The sequence below is a fragment of the Pezoporus wallicus genome, unplaced genomic scaffold (genome assembly GCF_028554395.1).
Source record: "Pezoporus wallicus isolate ANWC-B61680 ecotype Strahan unplaced genomic scaffold, APGP_CSIRO_Pwel_v1 contig_2908, whole genome shotgun sequence".
NCBI lineage: Eukaryota > Metazoa > Chordata > Aves > Psittaciformes > Psittacidae > Pezoporus > Pezoporus wallicus.
Window position 1 is genome coordinate 3,422,399 of NW_026642179.1, and position 21,465 is coordinate 3,443,863.

Consider the following 21,465-nt stretch of genomic DNA (forward strand, 5'->3'; position numbering starts at 1 on the left):
TTAAACACTCCTAAAAGGCTAATAACCACTTGTGCTGTGTTATTAGTTGTGGGAGATAACTACAGTCCTTCAAACAAGTTCTGCTATATGAGTAAAGGGAGTCTTGAGATACGCCTTTAGTCCTTTTCTTCAAAAAACTCTTATCCTTGGTATTTTACACTTGCCAGAAGCTGGACTGTGTCTCTGATGATCCTTCATTTGCTGAGGAGGCTCCCACTAGCAACATTCATAATACTTCTTAGCCTGGAAAAGGAAAATTGCTTGGTGTGCTCCTTGCTGCTCTGAATCAAATACATGGCGTTTGCAGTGTGGTTGAGCTAACACGGATGTAATCACGTGATTTTCTTAACCATGTAATTATTGCCAATAGTTGTAAGTATTCCCTGTGAAAAACCCTTCCTCTGCTCCTGCAGTGACTGAAGTTGGCTTGCAAACACCCATTTGGTGCCACCTAAGGTAACAGTCAACCTGTCTACATTTCTCAGAATACTGGAGGGTTTTTAGATACCCGGAGTTAGAGAGTCGGTCAGTACCCATAATGGAGAAAAGCCTCGTTAGTCATAAAGCTGTGTTCGCTGTTGAACAAGTATATATTCCAGACGTGCGCAAGTATGGCTTTTGCATCTGTTTCCATATAAATCTCTATGTATTTTCAGCATTGGAAAAATTCATATTTTTGAATCACTTTGAGTTCCTTAGTTAAGGATTTCTCCCTCATCTATGTAAATTAATTATTTCCTATTACCAAGCATAAAAATAGGCTGATGTGATCAGCATGTTGCAGTAGACTATGCAGTGTCTTTTAATAGGTCTTTGTTATGATGCCAATTTTACCCGGAACCTAGAATCTTAACCTGTATTTGGCCTTGTCTTTGGAAGTGTCTATGCTCAGGTTTCCAGGTACAGAATACCCCGCAGAGATAAGATCTCCTTTCTTCATCAGCATAGTATTTCTGGAACACTTACAGGATGTAAAATGCAAGCCGTTTTTCCCATTCTTAAAGTTGATCCTAGGCTGTACTGGTGATCTCTGATGACACTAGCTTTTGCTGTTACTACTTGTCACTTCATATTGTCCACTGTCTTGGCATGATTTGACCTCTCTACACCTTTTCACCACCTAACCTATTCTCATTTTAGTCTTTTTTTTTTTTTTATTTGATTTTTTTCTTTTCTCACTTCACTGTTGTTTTTTTCCATCCATCTGGTAGAAGTATATAAAGATGTACACAGGCGGAGTGAGCTCTTTGGCTGAGCAGATAGCCAATCAGCTTCAAAGGAAAGAGCAACCCAAAACCCTTCTAGACAAGAAGGAACTGGTAAGACGATGTACAGAAGATAATGCGTGTTTGTGTTTAGATGTACTGTAGATCTGTGAGTGTCCAGTTGTTAACTACGACTGATGGAATCTGTTGTAGCTTTGTGAAAGATTTAATTTCTCTATCTACCCTCATGCTTGTCCTCATTTTCCTTGCAAAATCTTGTTTTTTAATCTAATCTCAGCATCCAAGGATTGTGCAAAAAACAGTTGAGAAACTGTTTGTCATATTTATGAAGATGTTTGATCCACTGGGGCTACTTCTGCATTATCATTTTTTGGATGAGATACTTATTTTGATAACGGAGGTCTAAGAATTGCTGTTTGAGGGATTTCTAATGGTTTTGACTTTCCATCATATGCCTCCTTTAGTCATTTATTTAAAGGTCATCATTAATAGTACTGGTGTCCGCTCTATCCAAAGCTTATTTTACTCCAGACATCTGTAGGCATGGCATCCTAGGACCTTCCTCCCTGGACTGTAAGGTTAGTTTTTGTGTCCTGGTTAAAATTGTGAGTTGTGTTGAAGAACTGCAGCATCCATGTGTGAAAGAACTGCACCATTCAGATGCTCCGATATCATCTGCATAAATGAAGAGGAAATATGACCGTGCAATCTTGGTGAGTCTGGAGGCACACACAGATTTAGCCATGCCTATTTCTGTCTAGGGCTCACTCAAGAAGGAGTTCCCCCAAAACCTGGGAGGCAGTGATGTCTGTTACTTCTGCCGCAAGCGAGTCTATGTGATGGAAAGGCTGAGTGCTGAAGGCAAGTTCTTCCACCGCAGTTGCTTCAAGTGTGAATACTGTGCGACAACTCTGCGCTTGTCATCTTACGCCTATGATATTGAAGATGGTAAGAGAAATTGCCTTTTTGTCAGAATTCACTTAAGTGTCCTGGAAGTCTGTCTACTGATTTCAGCTTTTTCTTTGCTTAAGAAGTATTTGGTGAGTTAGGGAAGAATGTAACATCCATTCCAAAGACACCATCTCTCAAACTGTTGAAACTACATGGACTTCCCATGGCCAGGTCATGCTACAGCAACATAACTGGGCTCTTAATAATTAATTTAACATAATAATAGCTCCTAGAATGCAACAAAACGAATAGCTTTTGGGGTCTTGAAAGGGGTTTGGAGCCTGAGTTTGAAGGCCAGACCCTTTTCATTACTGTCAAATGAGGAATCTCCTTAGTGTTTAATGCCACTTAAGAGAAAATAACACATTAGAGACTAATGTAGTCAGTTTTTTCTTCTTGAAGACATCCCAGCTATCCAACTCCATATGTTTATTTTAGGTGTACTGAAGTAGGAATTATATAATCGGGGTCTATGATAATAGATCCTTACAAACTAAGCTTTGTTTGTATTATGAAAAATGGAGCATCAATGTTGAGTAGAGGTAAGTCAATGTTATCTATAGAGAGCAAGTGGTGTTGAAGTCACTACTGAAGATTCAGTAATGACTGTTTCCTGTATCTGATAGACTGAGGAGGAAGGAATAGTATTGCAAAACTTGCTGATGACTCAGTTAAAGAGTCTACCATGCTAAGGGAATCTCCAGATACACCTAACAGGTGTGAGAAGCTAGATAATATGGCAGCAGTTGAAACTCAATTTATCAGCAAAGTGTGCCTGTAGGAGTAGTAATTTGAAATCACACATCACTTTTGAAAAGTGCTCTCCTTCTAAAATGTGGTGCATTCTATGTTGAGCAGTGTTTGACATGTATACAACTTCATGTATTCTGAAGAAAAAAAATACAAGAAAGTATCTCAGATCTTTATTTATGTCAGTAGGTTTCTTTATTTTCTTCCACAGATACCATTTATCTTTACTCCTGTCTCAGGAGGAAAGTATGTACAAAATGGTGTAAAACTAGTGAGAGGTTAGGTGGAAAGGATTCTACTCCAGACATGATGGTGTAGAAACCAAAATAACAGGAAAAAAGTGTTAGTACTGATAGTTCTCCCCACCCCTGGAGGCAAAGATGAAATAAAAAGTGTAAACTGGTCTGCCACAGGATAAAACTCCAGAATGTTCTACTTCAGACTGAAATATGATGAAATTAGTAGGTATCTACTGTGTGTAACTAGGAAGAAACTTTTTGCATATACTGGGTAGAATAATGGCCATTGAAACAGCATCTAGGCTTAAGGGAAAAAAAGAACCAAAATTACACATTTACAATGCATTATGTATTGACTTTAAGTAATGGACTTGTTCAGTCACAAAGTGTTGGGCAAACTTAGAATCATAAACCAGTCTCCTAGTAAGAAACAGAAAACCAATTATTAGTTGACCAGAAGGTCAGCAGAGTTGGCCTGCGAGTATAAAGGGCCCAATAACAATTTTGAAATCAGCATATAAAAGTAACATCTTCATCCATAATCAAAGTTGGAAAAAAGCATTTTTTGAGGAATGCTGTTATATTGAGCATACACAAGGAACTGAGTATCTTACTATATGTTCAGCAGTAAGAGACTGAGCTCCTCTGTCAGCTGTATAGGCTGAAACATTTTTTGCCACCAGATTTAGTGATTCCTTCTGCAAGCAAGCTTACATATATAGTTATGGCCAAATAGTTCTCAGTGAGGCAAACACAAAGCTCAGAGTTTCAGCACACTAGTAGCATTGGTTCTGAAATGATTTTAAATGCCTAACACTTGCTTATGGATATGAAGCAGATATGGCGAAACAGAAATATGTAGTTTCCTAGCTAATTAAATTACAGTGAAAATTTAGCTTATGTTTCATTCCAGATTTTCTTTGAGAGAAAAAATAACAAAGCTGTACATGCATTGTTGCTATTCATCTGGCTGTTTTGACTGATAAGCATTCTGCAACGTTCTGTAGTCAGTGTCTGGTTTTAGGCTTCAAAGTCTAACATTTTTTTATGTAAGAGCTTTTCTATTGTAGCTCTGTATAGACAAATTGAAAGTGCAGGCTTTTTTAAAGAGTAAATGTTAAGAAATGTTTATTTAAGCAGAGATTATCAAAAGAGCATTTGTCACTTTTCCGTCATAAAGCAAAGCATTGTGCAAATACTGTCCCAGTGAAATTAGAGGAAGAGGCAAAGATCAGAATATAGGTTTGAAATGCATTAGGACTGTTGTATGAATAGAATAGCAGTAGGGGATGCTGCTACGGGCTGCATGTACCAAGCAGGATACAGTGACAGGGGTACACTGAAAGATAATTATGTGCCATCATTTTGCTTCTATTGTTATTATTCGTATTATGTTATTACTATGTATTTGTATTATGGTATTACTTCCTGACATCGTTCAGATACCCATGAAAAGCCGCCTAGGCTTGTGGGTAGTTACTAAATCAGTAGCACCACAAAGTGTCTTAATTGTGAAAATGAATCCCTGGTTAATTGTACTTTCCATAAGTAGCCACTGTGCATTTTTAGAGATGGTGCTTCGGGAGTTAACACTGTCTTCTCCCACTTTCCTCTGCTGGTTGTATTCATTCTTGCTTTTTCCAAAAGTGCTTCTGCCAGCTTTTCATGTGATGATTTCTTTGTTCCTCACACACTGCTGCATTGTTAGCATGTGATACCACACAAGCTTCACAGCTTTGCTTTGGCGTTTGATAGGATTTTAAGCTAAATGGCTGTCAGACACCCAATGGAAAGGAGGCTAGTTAGGAGGGGGAGAGAGGAAGGCTGGAGTTAAAACTTCAGATAGCATTTGCCTCCGTGTATAGTGAAGAAACTAGAGGGAGTAACGGCAATGGCAACAGAAAATAAGCTGCAGTGAGATGGACATATATATTGTGCTGAACTGCTGTGTTCTCACTGTTGACCATCATTTGTGTTTTATCTGCAGGTAAGTTCTACTGTAAGCCTCACTACTGTTACCGACTCTCTGGTTATGCTCAGCGGAAGAGGCCAGCAGTGGGTCCTCTGTCAGGAAAGGTAACTCATTTTCATCCAACAATTCATATTAATAGGTTTTGATTTGTAACATTAAAAAAGTATATATGCTGGAGGGTTTGGTTGTATTTGTTGTTTGTTTTTCAGAGATTAGAAAAATTCAGAGTGCGTTGAATTGCCTTTTTTATGTCATGAGAGCTTGTGGTTCTATATATTCCATTTAAAAGCAGTTCCTTTAATTACCGCTTCTTTTCGTGGTTCTTATTATAAAATAATGTACTGGCCAGAACAGGATTTTGCTTTTTCTTGTAAGCTGAAATGCTCACTCAGTCCATATAGAGTCTTAATGAATAATTTTACCCGTTTTGGTTTTATCTTGTGTCTCCATGTTTTTTCCTAAGAGGAAACAAATTATTTGCATTTCCTTTGAAATATGAAGTTCTACTCCACTTGCATGCACTATGAAGGCAGCCTTCCTTCATTGCTGAACATTTTCTCTGTGTTAAAGGCAATCTGCATGAAAAGGATATCCCTTTTCTCATATTATCATAATGGAAGCATTTGTGCTTGAATATTGGATCAAGAGATACTGTGTAATACAGAACAGTCTCCTAGATTTTGTCATTACAATCTAAGGCACTTTAATTTGTCTCCTCAACTCCTTTTTTCAGTGTTTTTGCTGAAACAAACTACATGCTAGTCTCTTCAGTTCTGGTTAGCTCACATGCCACAAAGAGTTCTTCCATCTTAAATTATATTTTCCTTTGTGGTAGTGGTGGTGCTTGTCTTTCTGCCTGTTTCCCAGGTGTTTATTAGTACAAACTGAAGCTGTACTCCTTCTTTTTGGAAGGGTAAGGGATCCATCCCAATATTCGTGCCCTATTTACTGCCAAAACCAAAGACGAAAAATGGTACTTATTTCCCAGACGAGGAGACTTCAGAAATCTTATTGCTTTGACTTTCTTCGATATCCAGCTTGTTTTTCAGAGCTTTAGTAAAGCTGTACATTGAGAAGGCACACACTTGTTTCAGGCCTTGCCTCCATATGTGATGATTAAGGGGTATCTTAATTGTGAGAGAGATGTCTTCCTAGTTCAACATGTTCAGCACATATAGCCTCATATGCAGGGAAAAAAAGTGTAATTTCTGAGATGTTTTCAGTTTGAATGTGAATTTCATTTCCCACACATTCTTACAGGACACCAAAGGACCTCTGCAGGACGCCATGGCAAGTGATGGAAGTGGACGGGCAAATACCATCTCCGCCACAGCAGAGAGGGCCCCAGGTAGCTCCGCTTCCTTCTTTAGCAGGGTGGTGCAGTACTCTCTCGGCCTCTTTGACAGAGTTAGGGTGGCAAGCCAGCACCTGCAAAGCACAGTTTCCTCGATTGGGCACCAGGTAGCCCAGAACCCTTTGGACTCCTTTTTCATGTGTCAGCTGGTGGCTTTTGGGGTTCCCTTTCTCTATGTCCAATCAGAAGTTCTTGTGCAGATCCTAGGGGAATTCTGTGGGCAGCCTGCTGACCAGTAAGAATTAATGTGACACAACTTTATGAGCTGTATAACTTGTGTGATTTTATTTTTTTGGGGGGTGCCGTGTGAATTTTGTGCATTACATCAAAGTTTTAATATATTATTTTGCACTGTGGCTTTGGGGCATAGATGTTCTCAGTCCTTTCAAGGGCACGCTCTGAAAGAATTCCAGGAAAACACAGATGCTCAGTTGAGGGTCTTCTCTGAGTGGGTCCAGATAAAGAGCCATGTAATGTATGCAGCTCAGTGTTATTGAAGCTAAAAGTTCTGACACACTGGAATAGCTCACAAACTGGAATTCTGTGTTTGCCTGAATTCTGATCGTGGTTTCTCATTCTCCTGAGCTTCTCTCCGTTAATCTGGTACTTGAATGGGAAAGATCCCATTACCTCTGGATTGTCTCCCTTGGAATTCTGGGTGTCTGACAGCTAATGGGATTGGATTCCTTAAACCCATTGAATTTCGTGGTGCTGGCAGGTTGTGGTGCTCTTCCCTCATTGCCAGAATCTGTGCTGCTACTGGCCATAGCTTTGGGAATGGGGTGATGAATGTGTGTGTCTTACTGTGAAGTAGTTTTGCCTTTTAATTCAAAATTCTAATTCTTTCTAACATGGGAGAAGTGTCTGTGCTACAAATGCTCGTTTGCCCGGCCCCTGAGTGCTCATTAGTGATGTCAGGAAAAGGAAGAGATCTGATTTCTAGTATTTGTTCCAGAACACTGTGGATAAACTAAATCGGCTGCTTTTAGAGAGAGAACATACTTAAAGCAGCACTCTGAGAATAGAATGTTTTTGCAGTGCCAGCTGGGGAAAGACTTCAACAACATACAGGCAAATAAAAATCATGCTTTTGTTTGACTGTATGTATTATTCTTACACGTGTTTCTAGGATTGCAACTGAATGCAATCTGACATTCTTAGTGTGCGCAGTTGATTCTTGAAGTGTAGTTACCTTGATGGCTTCCTCTCTTGTTTGTGTGGAATTCCCATATGACAAAAGGGAGGAAAAGGAAAAGGTATGGAAGAATTAATATTTGCAAAATGCTGTGGACAGATGGATTAACAGCATTTTTTTTTCTACCACTGGATAGACTTAAAATTGCTTTCTCTAAAAGTGAAGAAAGAGTTTTGTTTTTTTTTTTGCTGAAGCATATTCCTTAAGATGAATGGAAAAAATATGTCTTGGAGCACAGAGTGCCTGCTGTGAGAATAAGGTGGCTTATCAAGTTAAACTATTGGTGATGAGAAGTGGAAAAAGAGCTTAGCTATATATGTCAACTAGTTTATCAAAGGAGCTGCTGGCAGAGTCTCCTCCCTCTTAGTCCTTCCAACTGATTTATAAATGAGCATTCAGTAAATAGCATCTAAGTGATCACAAAGTACAGCTAACAGTAGGTCGTGGTTTGCTTTAAACTTCTATAAATAAGATGTTTCCATCTCTCCTTATGTAGCTGTGACAGAGTCCTGTAGCAGAACTGTAGTACTTCCAGGGGAGTAAAACAGAGCAGACACCATTTTATCAGATGGCAAAATTTGAAATCTAGGGCTCCTCATGTTTGCTTTCTGCTTTTCTAAAGCAGTGTATAACTGTAGCATAATTTTTAAAGCTTTTGGACCTTTTAAAGCTTTGTCTTTTGCGGTGCCCAAAGTACATTAGAACATACTCAGCTTTGCTGGATCAAGCTAGATCATCTTTAAGGCAAAGTATTGTAGTGCATTCTCGTATGTGCATGACAGAAGTACATTTAGTGCTAGGAGAATGAGCAGTGCCTCTGCTGTTCTCTCCCTCTCTGCTAGAAAAATGTCATTAGTGGCTGAGATCTTGTTTTGTTTGTGAAATAAGTTCTAAATATATATATTAAAACTACTGGCTTAAGAATGGTGAAGAAGCAGGAGTCTAAAAGCAGTGTACTTCAAAAGCAAGCCACTGTGGCATTAAAGGCATTCTGTTAGGGTAATAGCTGTGTCCTGTAGGTACCTACCTTTAGCTCCTGTTCTTGCTGGGTAGGTAGGTCAGGAAGCCCATGATGTGTTTACAGTTATATATGGTTTGGAAGAAATCCCAAAAGCCTAAACACAGCCTTTTGAATTACCGAGCTTGCAAATACAATGGAAGAATAGGATATTATGCCTGAATAATCAGGAATCTGTACGGTTTCATCTCAGTATAACTGACTTTGAACTATCTGTGTACATGCTTTCTTGCAATTTATTAAATTGTCTGTTTAAGAGACTATAAACACCCTGTTTTCACTGTAGAGTAGACAAATACCTAGAGTAAAAACTTGTCTGAAATGGAGACAGAGGCGGAGCTGTTTCCAAGGCTCTACTTCACCCATCTGGTAGACTCACCTAATACAGGTCAGGCACCTGAAAATGTTTGACGTCCTTTAAGGCAAGTGCCACCAAATGAAATTTGGCAATACTGATTTCAGACCCTGAGGTTTAAACCAGCCCTCAGTAGTGAGGTAGAACTTGAGTGTAAATTGCCCCTAAAATGATTAGGTAAAAAACAAGTTTAACATGCACAGGTTTGATATTTGATGGAGATGTAAGCTAGCTTAAAAGGCAAAAGGAAGTTGTAAAGCAGAAACATCGATTAAAAAGGACAAAAAAACCCACATGCTCTGAGTTAGCAAAGTGTTTGTTCAGTGAGCTTTATGGTAACTCATGCAAGGCCTGCTTTTTAGTTGTCATGGAATTGCAAATGAATGTAAATTGCATGGGTTCTTCCCCTAGACTCACTGCCTGCCTCCTTTGCTATGCCACCAAATCTGACCGTGTCTTTTTTAGCCACCTTAATGCTTAAAATATATTCAACCACAAAATAACATACAGTGGGTCTGGTCAGTTGAGGTAAGACTGGTCACAACAAGCACTTTCTTGTGAAGTGTTACTAACCTGATTGGCATGTATTAACTTTGCTAAAGATGTCAGTGCCTCACTGGGTGGCCGCAGTCTTAGCTGGCAATTTGTCTGTCCCTGGTATTGTAATGATGATAGTTGCAGGGCACAACCTGTGATGAGGAAGTTGAGGGGGGTTTATCAGTCAACTAGAATCACCCTTGCAAAGGTTTTTCCTTGTTTGCCAGAGAGCCTGCCTGGCATCTTATGTGCCGATTGCAAGGGATGTTCCCAGGAGGGTGTTGTCAAACTGGCTCTTGCAATATAGATCAGCCCTTCAGTTTAGGAAGTGGCAACAAGCTTTTGTGTGATGGATGTCATTCTCTCTGGGGAGGGGAGTTTGGGGAAAGCGGTTACTGTGCTTTTGGTCTTGCTGAACTGTGGCATGTGTGTTGCAGATCCTGTAACCTTTCTCTGTACCCTGTCTGCCTGTTTTCTCTATCTTCTGCATTTGCTTTTGTGCCAAAATTTCTGCTGTTGCCAAGAGAAAAAACCACCCCAAACTTTGCTTTTCAACTGTCTCTCCTTTTGATAATCTGTAATCTGCTGTGTCTTGGATTTATTTTATTTTTAATATTATTTACAGTACTTTATATGGTTTTAATGTGCTTTTAATGCAAATGCTGTTCTTCTGTTCGTTCTAAAGGTCTGTGAAAACATTCTGAACTTTACACTCTTTCTTCACAGATGGGCTTGGAACAGTCTTTGCCCCTATCAGCTTTATGATACGCTCCTTAGGGTCGCTTTAGCTGGTGACACTTTGTTGTAAGAAGTTTCTCCTTTCAGGCTTGTGTTCTCACAGCAACACATTTCTGTCCCCATCAGCTATAGGGAGTTCATAAAGGCAAGACCTGCTAGAGAAACTCATACTTCAGAATGTAAAGCAATAAAAGGCAAGTCATGAGATCTTTGCAGCAGTTACCTGACTTGTGAAAGATTTCAGACGCCAAATACAAACTATAGTATGCAAAACTAAAAAATATAATACAAAATAGAGGCACTAGGTCTCCTGCTTTAAAATCACAAAAATATATCGTGTGTATCGTAGGTATATAATACAAAAAGTTAATCTTCCTATGAATGTGCCTTAAGTGTTTTCAGGGAGCAATGTTTGAATCAAAGCCCTTCACAGTAGACTCTTCAACAAGTGAACTTGAATATAGCAAGCAAGGCTGGACTTTATATGGGGAAGTTCTTTTGCTGATTTGGAGAGCTATGAAGGGGTGACTGCTTTCTCTAAATAGCATGCCCTTTAATTATCTGAGCCACATCATAACTGTCTGTGGAATTATAATGAATCTTATGAATGCATCCAATAATATTTGCACACAATTCCACTTCTGTGCCTAATGAAGTATGAATACATTTTATATCTATTTCTGCATAGAAATAAGCTTCATGGTTAGAAACATCGCCTCTTTATGGCTCTGCATGCACTGAACATGCCTTACATATGAAAATGGTTCAGCTCAAGGCAGTACTGTTTGCTTGTGCAAACAAACATATCTTCATGAAATCCTCCACTTGGTCACTTCATTATTACTCACATTTGGGCTTTGTTCTTGTTTTCATTTAGTCCCTTTTAAATGTTTAATTATGCATGATAGCAGCAAACTAATTCCGTAATGTGTTCTGTTTGTGGTTCCTTCATTTTAAACCACTGAACTGCATTTACAAACACATCCATATTTCCCCATGCCCTCCACCCCGAAAAGAAAGTAGTATATCTATATTTAGGATGCATCACCAAATTGGCAGGAAATGTAATTCCTCTACTACTGTGCCTTGAATGTTCTCTTTGGAGGAGCCATGGTGGTGTGTTTTTTGCAGGACATGGCACATGTTATTGAACGCTTTTATGGGGTTTCCTACAGCTCCAGAGAAATCTGATGCAAGATTTATTTCTCTCTGTTGGAACATTTAAACTATAAACTTTAGAACCAGACCCTGTATTTGTGGAAGCTGAGGAGAGTGTGTGGGTTGCCCGATTAGGACCAAGGTTCAGTGCCCAGTGAATCATCACTCATAGCAAGCCAGGAATCTCTGTTAGGAGAAGTGCGTGACTGTTCCCAGTCCATCATGTTCCCTCTCAGTGTTCTTACCAGGATTTGGGTGGCTTTGGTGTAAGAGGAGAATGCTGAAGGACCAGCAATTTGAAGCCCAGAAAATTTGGAAAGGCAAAGGCATGATGGAAAGGTTGGTTGTTCTAAAGAGTGAGATACAGCTGACCTGACTGTTTCTCTGAAAAATCCCAAGAAATGTACTGGCGACCAAAGAAGGATATACCAAATAGTGATGTGCTGAGTTTGTGCTCATGGCTGGATCCTGCTAAGAACACTTTTTCTTGGGAGTAACTGGGCTCCCAGTTCCACCTTTCTCTCTAGCTCTCAGACCTGTAGACATGTGCCACTGGAATATTTGTTTATTGTTTGTATGTGTATATTCTGAAGGGTGATATGAATTTTTCTGGGCACTTTAAGAGCTTCATTAATTGGTTTTGTGTCTTAGAAAAATAGTATCAGGTTTGTGTGAAGGAGTTGGATTTTATTATTATTATTTGTAGAATTAAAATGTTTGGGTGGTTTTGGGGATTGGTTTTTTTTGAAAAGTGGAATCTGAGAAATGACTGTTTTGAGCTTTGCTTCCCTCAGAGAGAAGGAGGGAGTGTGCATAAAATGTTTGGTGACAGATAATGTTCAAGTGAGTTGATAGTGCTCAGAAAGGCTTCATGTCTCCATTGTACAGACTTGTTGAAGATTTTGATTTGTGCAGTTGTTTTTAACCTGTTTTTGTTTTGGGTGTGTGTCTCTTTTGAATTATGTAACGTGGTTTTCCTGTTGCTGTGAAATCAAGACATTATTTGTTCAACTGTGTGAAAATGTTCACGGGAATAAATTCCAAACAAACTTCAGGTTTCTGAGTTTTTCTTTGTCCTCTCCCTTTTCCCTCCACTGGTTCCAGGTGAGGGATGCTGCGGGGGATACAGAATTGGGGGAGAGTGGAATGAATAGATCTAGCAAGCTCAAATGCAAAAGACATTTTGGGAAGCTTGTGGCATGTGCCATCTGTCACTGCAAAGCACTACTTTCCGGGCTGCTTCTCTATTGTTTATTTTATGTTTATTTTGCTGTTACGTTGTGGTTTGCGTGGAGTACAAGGTGTACGCTGCACAATGTGACATACGGCTGTAGAAAACCTACTAAGGACTCCCAAACTAAATATTCTACTACTTTGGTGAAGCTGGTTTGAATAGGTGCACTCTTAGTGTTGTGACTTCACTGGTTTTGGTCGATTTGGGAGGTGTTTTTGTGTGCCTTGCCACAGGCCAGAGGTCTTTGTTGCACTAAGAAGGGCAGTGATACATATGTGTGAGGGGAGAAGAGGAGCATGGGTGACTGCATGTCAGCGCTCGGGAACGGGGAGGCATAGCCTTTGCACCTGGTGTGACAGGTAAGCATTTTGGCAGGGTTTAGTTTCTCTTGTTGGTATAGAAGCAGTTGTGGTGATGGGATGCTTCAGTGTGATGGAAAGGCAGCAAATGAGTATGCATGGAGCCATGTAGCCAAGTGCTGTGTCTTGCGTTCTAACTGGACAGTTGTCTTCTCTCAGGAGAATGGCACATGAGGAGATGAGCTCCATTCCTCAAGACCTTTAAGAGAATGTTCTGCAATGTTCTCACATGACAAGCAGGTAGAGCTGGATCGTAGTTTTCAGCTGCGTTTTCCTGTTCTCAAGGATCTATTGGATTAGTCTACATTAGGGGCTCATTCTGTGTGTTTTCTTGCATGATTCTCCTATGCTTCCTACTCCACCATTAGCAAGTAAAAGCTTGTAATAGCAGGTGACTTTTTATAGTGTAATTGTGAATGGTGTTTGTCCAGAGCAGTTATGTTTAAAACGTGCTCACAGATATGCAACCACAGACCAGTTCTATTATACATGAGAGTTCCTTCTTTGGAAGAAAGTAATCAATTTATGCCTTGAAAATGCCTTTTATTTTTCTTTAGATCAGTAGTTTGGGTTTTGAGGCTAAAATGGGCCTTCGATTCTGAGAAGGGGCCATCAGCTTGCAGTGTGAAACTTCATGTGCTGATGTGTGAACTAAAGTGTCATTTCAATGCACTGCTAGAACAGCCTCCACTGTTCTGTCTCAGGAAAGCTGTTAACTTTGCAGCTACATATGTATTCTTCAGAAATCAAATGTTTGCTTCATGAATTAAAAAAAGAGGTGAAATTCCGAGCTCATCCTTATCCAGAGGTAAAAACAGACTTCCGTGTTGTACCGGTATAGGAGGCATTGTTTTTAATGTCTTGGAGACACCAAATATTTGTGTGATGGGAAAGCTCCCAGGCACTCTCACGTCATCCTCTTTGAAGTCTACACAGACTTTCTGCTTCTGTGCCTGTGGTCCTTTTCCAGTCCCATGGCTTCTGGTGTTCTCTTACCAATGCCTACAGGAAGAGTTGAGCTCTATATCCTGCCCCACTGGATGGACTGCCAGGGAATTCCTTCCATGGCCCTGACACTCAAAAGTCACTTTTTGGTAAAAGCATCCCATTTTTGTTTGTGAAACAAAACTGAACCTTTTTCAAGCATTCTTTAAAACGCCGAGGTACTGAGCCATTCACAAACGCTCATAAGTCTGCGGGCAGTGTGGATGTTTTATTTCCTTCAAAAAACAGATGACTTCCACTGAAATCACAGACTTAGCTTTTACAGCAGTTTAGAAACTTCATTCTCGGTTTTGTGCTTTTTGGACTACTAAGATGTTTTCCACCACGCATCCTAAACCAGCTTGCTTCATCAGATATATTTTAGAAGCATTTTTTTCCAAGCCTAGACCATCTCCTTTGCAGCACACATTGCTAGGGTAGTGTGAAAAGCCTGCTGTGTACACACTGATTTACATTTTAGACATATTACATGTCTTCACGTGGTACTGTAGAAAGCAGAGTAACCGTTCAATACACATCTTTTTTTCCAATGTTCTGTAACAGTGAAGAGAAAGTGTAAGGTATAACAAAACAAATGACTTAATTTCTATTCACTTCTACACCAATTAGAACAAGCCAGTAACAGTATCACCTGCCTGTGGTCAGCAGCATAATATATTAAGTCATGTAGTAAGTAATGTATCTAAGATACAAAGAGAAACATGGAGAGAAAAACAACCAAACAAAAAAAACACATAGAAAAACCTAAAAGAAACAAACCAACCCCCCAGACAACTAGAAATAATCTGAAGGGAAGGAACAGGTTGACAAGAGTCAACATTGAACCTATTCTCCTGTTTCTTTGAAGTGCATTTATGGAGGAAGGTGGAGTAGCGGTTGCTGAGCTGATCCTGGTGATGCAGTTTAACTTCGGCTTTCCAGACAGAACTGGGCAGATGTTCTTTAAGGATGAGATGGCACTTCTGTGCTCTGTTTAGCTGCTTACATCTTCTCTCAGAAATGTATGTTGAGTCCGACATTTCTTGTGTTTGCTGTCATCTCAGAAGGATGTGTTTTCTTCTTTAGGAAAATTTTGAAACTGTCCTTTCTGCTGTTATAGAAGTTTATCTGATGGCCTGCGGGTCAAAGTGTTTAAATATAGGACTTTTTTTCCCAAGAGATGTTTCAGATTCTTTCAGACTTGGGTAACTCAGTGATTTAAAAGATCAGAACTGATGTGTAAGTTATCTTTAATGAGTAGTGTGTCTTTTGGTAGCTTTCTTTCCGGAACTGGGGCAGATTTTGAGTATACCTATATATATACACCTATATACAAGAGTTTTCTTAGCTTCAGAAAAATGTCCACTAAGATGTGAAGCTCTGAATTGCTTGGAATATTCACTTGCTTTAAAAGTTACGCAAGAGTATGTGGGATAAATGTAGGTAATGGAAAAGTATGCCACAGAATGAGGGAGCAGATGATGATGCTTTTTCGAGTATTTAAGTTAGGACAAGTATTCCCCACTATATTTTCCTGCAACTGCCAGCCTCAGATTTCAGCCTGTTCCATTTGCAGCACTTTACAATCTCAATACAAATGACAGAAATTAAGTAAGTACATGGTTAGTACCTAAATATATTCTGAGATCCAGTAATTACAGAAATCTGTAGTACACTGCAACAGGAAACAGTGGTTACTAGCTCAGTAGGTGAAAGAAGAGATCAATTTGAAAACTATGTTTTGAACCTATTACAATTTGAACGGGAAGCTGAAAACATTTGATATTCCCCACTTTTATTATGTGTGATAAAATTTGTAGTTCCTGATTGGTTGTTCTTTAATGATCAAAACATCATCCAGGTGGAACTGGAAGTACCAGTTCCTGTAAAATGTAGGTGATATTTCTGTTGGTAGATTCCTCTACTACTTTTAGGTGGAAATGTCCTTGGTTCCGCTTTGTGTTACTTGCACAGTGGGAGTCACCTGTCTGATCCCCTCTGGTGAAATGAGAGGTTTTGGAGGGCTGCTATGTATAAGTAGCAAGAAATAGATGCCACAGTGAATAAGCTGTACGAAGTCTTATGTAGCAGAGAAGACAGCGGAGGCTTTCTAACGACGTAAAAGGGGTTACTGTTTGGATTATAACTGGACAGTCACTCTTAAGCATTGATTTCCAAGTTACTTAAAGCATACTGTTTCACTTAAAAAAAGGGAAAACCTCATGAGCCAAAATCGTAGTGCTTTTTAAATATAGTGTGGCCTTTCTCTTCTTTTTCTCTCTGACAGTCCCTGGATGTGCCTCATCCCAGGTGGCTCTTTGAGGTAACATACCTTTAATAGCTTCCAAGACAAAATTCATGCTTGCCAAGTTATCTTTAGCCAGATTATCCTGCTCTTCAGCCTTCCCACACTCAGCTTCTTTCAGAAAATGGAAACTAGGCCAGGCAACATATGATGGAAGTGATCAAAATACTGGAGAGAGCCCAGACATCTTAGATGATACCAACAAAATGGAAAATGATCCTAATATGTTACTTGACTTAGCAATATTCCTGAGTAATAGGCACACTAATAATTAACAGACTTAATATAAATTGATGTAGGGATTTTATCTCTCTAGTCTCAGAGACCTGTTTGGGCAGCAGAAAAAGTGAAATCTGTACAAATGTTAAGATTCTCTGTCAGAAAAGATGCAATAATCGAGGTTAGCAGTGTTCCCTGGGGCTTGGATTAGGTGACCTAATACCTCCTATCCCCTGTTTCTCTTATCCACCCACCAGCTACAACACTGGACTTCTTCCAGGAGTCAAAAATAGCTGTATTCCTGGATTATTCTATGCCTCTGCTGTAATGAAGACAACTTTCCTGTATTGTTAGACCATATACTGAACTTCTGACTATGATTATGTACTGCTGCTACTTCACACATATGTTGACATATAAGAAACACCATCTATTTCTCTAACATAACTTCTACTATAAAGTTGCAGATGAATTTTTATTTGTTTTCAAGATACAAGTATAAATTACATATGACCTTGAAATAGAACTGATTGATTATATTAGCTTCTGGTTGCTTCAACTGAAAACAAGGAAAGGTCAGATCAATCAACTTGACAGCTGTCCGTAGGCTTTGCCCTACTGATGTTGTAGGAAGCTGTGTTTTATCACTGTCTGTTTTGCCAATTCTAGAAGTATATTTTAACCAAAATAGTATGAAGGTGGAGGAAAAACATTGCAACACCCATAAGATAAACATGCAAGTTAATAACTTCATTCAGTAGTCAGTCCAATTCACTTTTATGATTATGAATAGAAGGGGCTTCCACTTTACTGACAGTATCTGAGGTATAAAGAACTTAATTCTAGCTGCAGGTTGTGGAATGTGTGGAGGACGACTTGCATCTTCATATGTTTATTTCTGGGGTATCTGTTTCAGAATCCCTTAAATATTCTAGCTGTCAGTTACTCCCACACACATTATAATGGGGGGGTGGGGGGTAGGACTTTGGGGCCTCCTGTGCTCCTTGTTGTTTAGGGAGCCAGTAGATACTGACGGGAATCTCACTGATTTTTACTTCGTGTGCTGTTGAAATAAGTAATGCTGTAAAACTTCTTGGTCAGTGCTGGAAGCAGTGCTGGGTTTTTAATAACTGTCTGGTGGGTACTTCTGCATCAGAGGATATTGAGATAAAACACCTTTCTGTTTGTACAGCTTCCTTTCCCCAAGTTTAGGTCCCTGATTTGCTAAGAATTGCTAGACTGACAGTTTGAGAACTGAGCCTTGACATGGTAGCATGTTGGTTGCTCAGTGGCAAAACCCTTTTTCTTCTGGTAGTCTAGAGAGAGCTGCTATTCTGCTCTGTGTCTGCTCTTCAGTCCCTTTTGCAGGCTAACCTGCGTAAGACTGTTTGCATATGTACAACTCCCATGTCAAACTCCAAGAGCTTTGACTCAGTAGAGCATACCTTCTAGAAAGCATAGTTACTCTTTATGACTGAGTTATATAAATGATTGCCATGTGCATTACAGAAGAATTTCAGTAGGGCCATCTTCAGGTTTTAGCTCATTTTGAATCCTGTGCGTGGACACTGAGTATCTTACTTATGAATAGACTTTGGTTTTCTTATTATCTTGTCCTCTTTGAATTAAGGGCTTTTATATTTAGCAGAGCATATTATGGATCAGACTGGAAACACAGGCATCAGAAAATTCAATTTGATGGCTTCTTAATACAGCTGAGTAATTCAGGCTTCCTGAGGGCTTGGGAATACCTTTGGATAGTGAGACGAAGCATTATATCAAAATAGCATTGGCATCTAATGACTACTAGCTATTTACATTCGAATAAATGCATTCTTGTTTCTGTCTAAGAAGGTGTTATATTACCCCTTTTGGCTTTGAGAATGTGCTTATTGAACCTCAGGGGATCCTACCAGTGTATGTGCAGTTCTGCAGTATGTGATGTGAGGCTGTGTGAACAAGTAGTGACGAGAATTCAGCAGACCTGCTGGGCTCTTCCCAGCAGTTTCTCAGAAGATAAATTTAAAGGGTGGATGAATCTACATTTAAAACCTTAAACTACTTCTTAGCACTTAAAAAAAAAAGATCCATTCCATTTAACACACTTCTGCAAGTCAGTTTAGAATTGTCGTCTACATGATTTATGTATCTCTTACCGTGCAGTAGAAAAATCATTAACTGGCTAAAATATGAATTCTGGAGGGGATTAATGAAAGGATTTCTGACTACATCTATCAAAATGTTCTTATTCAAATGCAGTGTCTTAATTGACTCACTGTTCTAGCATGTACAGCACTCAACAACGGGCCTTGGTACTAAGATTTCTTTTTATGTGTACACAGTGCTGAGTGCAGTGAGCATCTCATAGCAGGTACTATTCCTCAACCTGCTCATGTAAACCATGTAATCATTAAACTGAGAATCAGATGTAGTTTAGTCCCTTTCTTACTTCAAAGTGTTTTGTCTTGACTTGAAGTGTAGAGTGAAGGGGCTGGAGCTGAGCGTTCTGGATCCTGTTTCTGGCACTGCCACTAGTCTGTTGTGAGATTGCCTTGCTGGTATTTAATCTCTGCCTGAACTTGTGAAGTGCCTCTACAGTACTTACCTACTTCCAAAATAGGGTTGTTCTAATATGCTAATACTTGAAAAACATTTTGAGGCCCTTGGATGAGAAGTGGAGTTGAATACAAAGAGGCAGTTAATAGAACTGAAGTGGGTCAGGGTGAAACTTCTGGCGAAAAAAACCTGAATCTCAAACTGACAATAACACTTGGATAATGAGAAGCCTAAAAATGCTACTGGATCTCATTTGCTGGCTTCTCGATACCTCAGCGATGATGATTGCTGAACTGCAAGCATGCTTCAGAAACCTTACCCCAAAAGATATTTCTTCAGAAATGAATGGCAGTGGAATCTGAGAGCTTTCAGCATTTCTGACTTAGAGTTCACTGCATCACCTGTAAACTCCTACAGAAAAGTTCCCATCTTCCGTCTCTGTATTTTGTCCTATGCAAGATGCTGCTGTTTCCATAGGAGTTCTTTTATCTGACATAGGTGTATTCTCAAACAATTGTGTGGGGGTAGAAGTAACTGAAGAGCTTGGAAAAGATGAGTGAAAACAAGCAGGTACAGTGTTTCACATCATAAAAGCACATGATTTGAGAAATCCAGAACAAAGGTTTTCCTGAGAAGTATATGAATTCTTTTCCCCTTTTGCATGTGTTTCACCGTAGACTCCTTTATTTGAATTTCTGTAGCTCCCCAATGGCCACAGCTGAGTCTGTGCAAAATACTGAATATCTCACAAGAGATGCTGTGTAATTTAGCTTGCAATCTTAACAGATTTGACTAGGAACGGAAGTAAAGAGGTACTTCATGATTAATGAAAAATACATTCTAGTAAAATAGGCAGGTTGTTTCTCTTTGGGAAGAATTCACTCTTCTCATATTCCCATTTTTTTCCTGCATCTTAAGCAAGTTTTATGTCAAGGAGTAACCTTGGCAAGATTTCATCTGGCTCATGAGAATAATGTGTGGATTTTACAGAGCAAGGTAGCACAGGATGGAAATGGAGATGAGATCCTCTCTCAAGAGGAGCTTCTCAAGCCTTGCAGTCATTGTCAAAGTTGCTGGAGTAGGACACATTCATGTAGTCGAGGAGTGGTTTAGCATAGGAATGTTATTTCTAATCATATTATTATCTCTACAGGAGGCAGGCCATGTCAAGGCTGAGATAAGTAAAGGACCCTGGCAGCTTTCATGCAACAGCTAAGCAGCCTGTCCTGTTAAGAAAAACAGTTCCCTTCAAATGATCTGTGTAATGTTAATGGCTCGCTGACTCTTTCAAAATAAAGTATCAGATTTTAAAATGTGCCCTATTTTGGATGTTGTTTGTGGATTTTTAGCTCATCAGTTGATTATGTGAGAAACTGCTCTTGGCTTTCAGGTAGCTCCCCTCCCTGGCTAGTAACATAGCTTGGTGGGGTTTTTTTCCTGGTAAATGCAGCCTCATCAGCCCCTTTTCTCTCAGTTGTGACTAGTTGCTGACTTTTGGCTCTGTGGGCCCAGGGTAGAATGTCAGCTAATGGATAATGATTGCACTCCCACCAGCAAGCTACAAAACAGTGTAATGATCTGGGAAAGGCACTTTTCAACTCCAGAGGAGAGTTAGAGAATAAGCTTTAGTTTCTCTTAAGAACTGCACTGGAGTAGACCTTGCCTATATAAATATGACTAGACCACAGCACTATATAAATATGAAGGAAGTGAGGGTAGGAAAGCTTCAAATTTCCTTGTCCCTATTTCATAGTAACTTCAAACAAACAGATTTGAACTTTATAGCATAAGTAAATGGTTCATCATCTGATCATGTTAGCAGTACCGTATCTTAGACTTACTTTCATCCCTTACATAGACTTGTGAACTGTAATTCTTTTCCTTCTGATAGTTGATGGCTTCGTGGTACAGAAACTTGCCTCTCAGTAGCATTTCTCCAGTAACAAGGTTGACAGTGGCTTTGCAGCTAGCCCGTTAAGGCTTCATGGCAACTTTCAGAAACAAAACCAATAGACCAAGTAGACCAAATGCTCCATACAGAGCAAACTCCTAGACGTCCCTTGCTGATAATCAGTTGAGTTTCTCTATCATGTTCTCCAATGTAGAGCTGTTTTCTTTGCAATGTCAAGTGGAGGGATGTGACCAATCCTGCATCTCAAGAATATGGATATATAAATTAATTAGAGAAAGGGTTGAGAATATCCTTCCTACTTCTTAGAGATTTTGGGGCACAGAGTGCTTGTCAAGCTCACAGGGCATCCTGGCTTGACCACATCCTTCTGCATTACAGTTTAGGCAGATTTTTAATCTCTTCA

At 39.5% G+C, this 21,465-nt stretch overlaps 1 protein-coding gene across 21 annotated transcripts in view; it reads left to right on the forward strand.

The window, feature by feature from the left end:
- Positions 1–21,465, forward strand: part of MICAL3 (microtubule associated monooxygenase, calponin and LIM domain containing 3) — a 182,566-nt gene that overhangs the window by 108,770 nt on the left and 52,331 nt on the right. For 15 of the 21 annotated variants that reach the window (XM_057428045.1, XM_057428053.1, XM_057428050.1 and 12 more), the window contains 4 exons: positions 1,212–1,319; positions 1,988–2,174; positions 5,154–5,242; positions 6,399–6,486. In XM_057428045.1, the coding sequence (XP_057284028.1) occupies positions 1,212–1,319; positions 1,988–2,174; positions 5,154–5,242; positions 6,399–6,486 (472 nt within the window). Of the gene's footprint in view, positions 1–1,211; positions 1,330–1,987; positions 2,175–5,153; positions 5,243–6,398; positions 6,487–21,465 lie in introns of those variants that run through there. The other 6 variants (XM_057428061.1, XM_057428060.1, XM_057428068.1 and 3 more) reach the window with 2 other exon arrangements.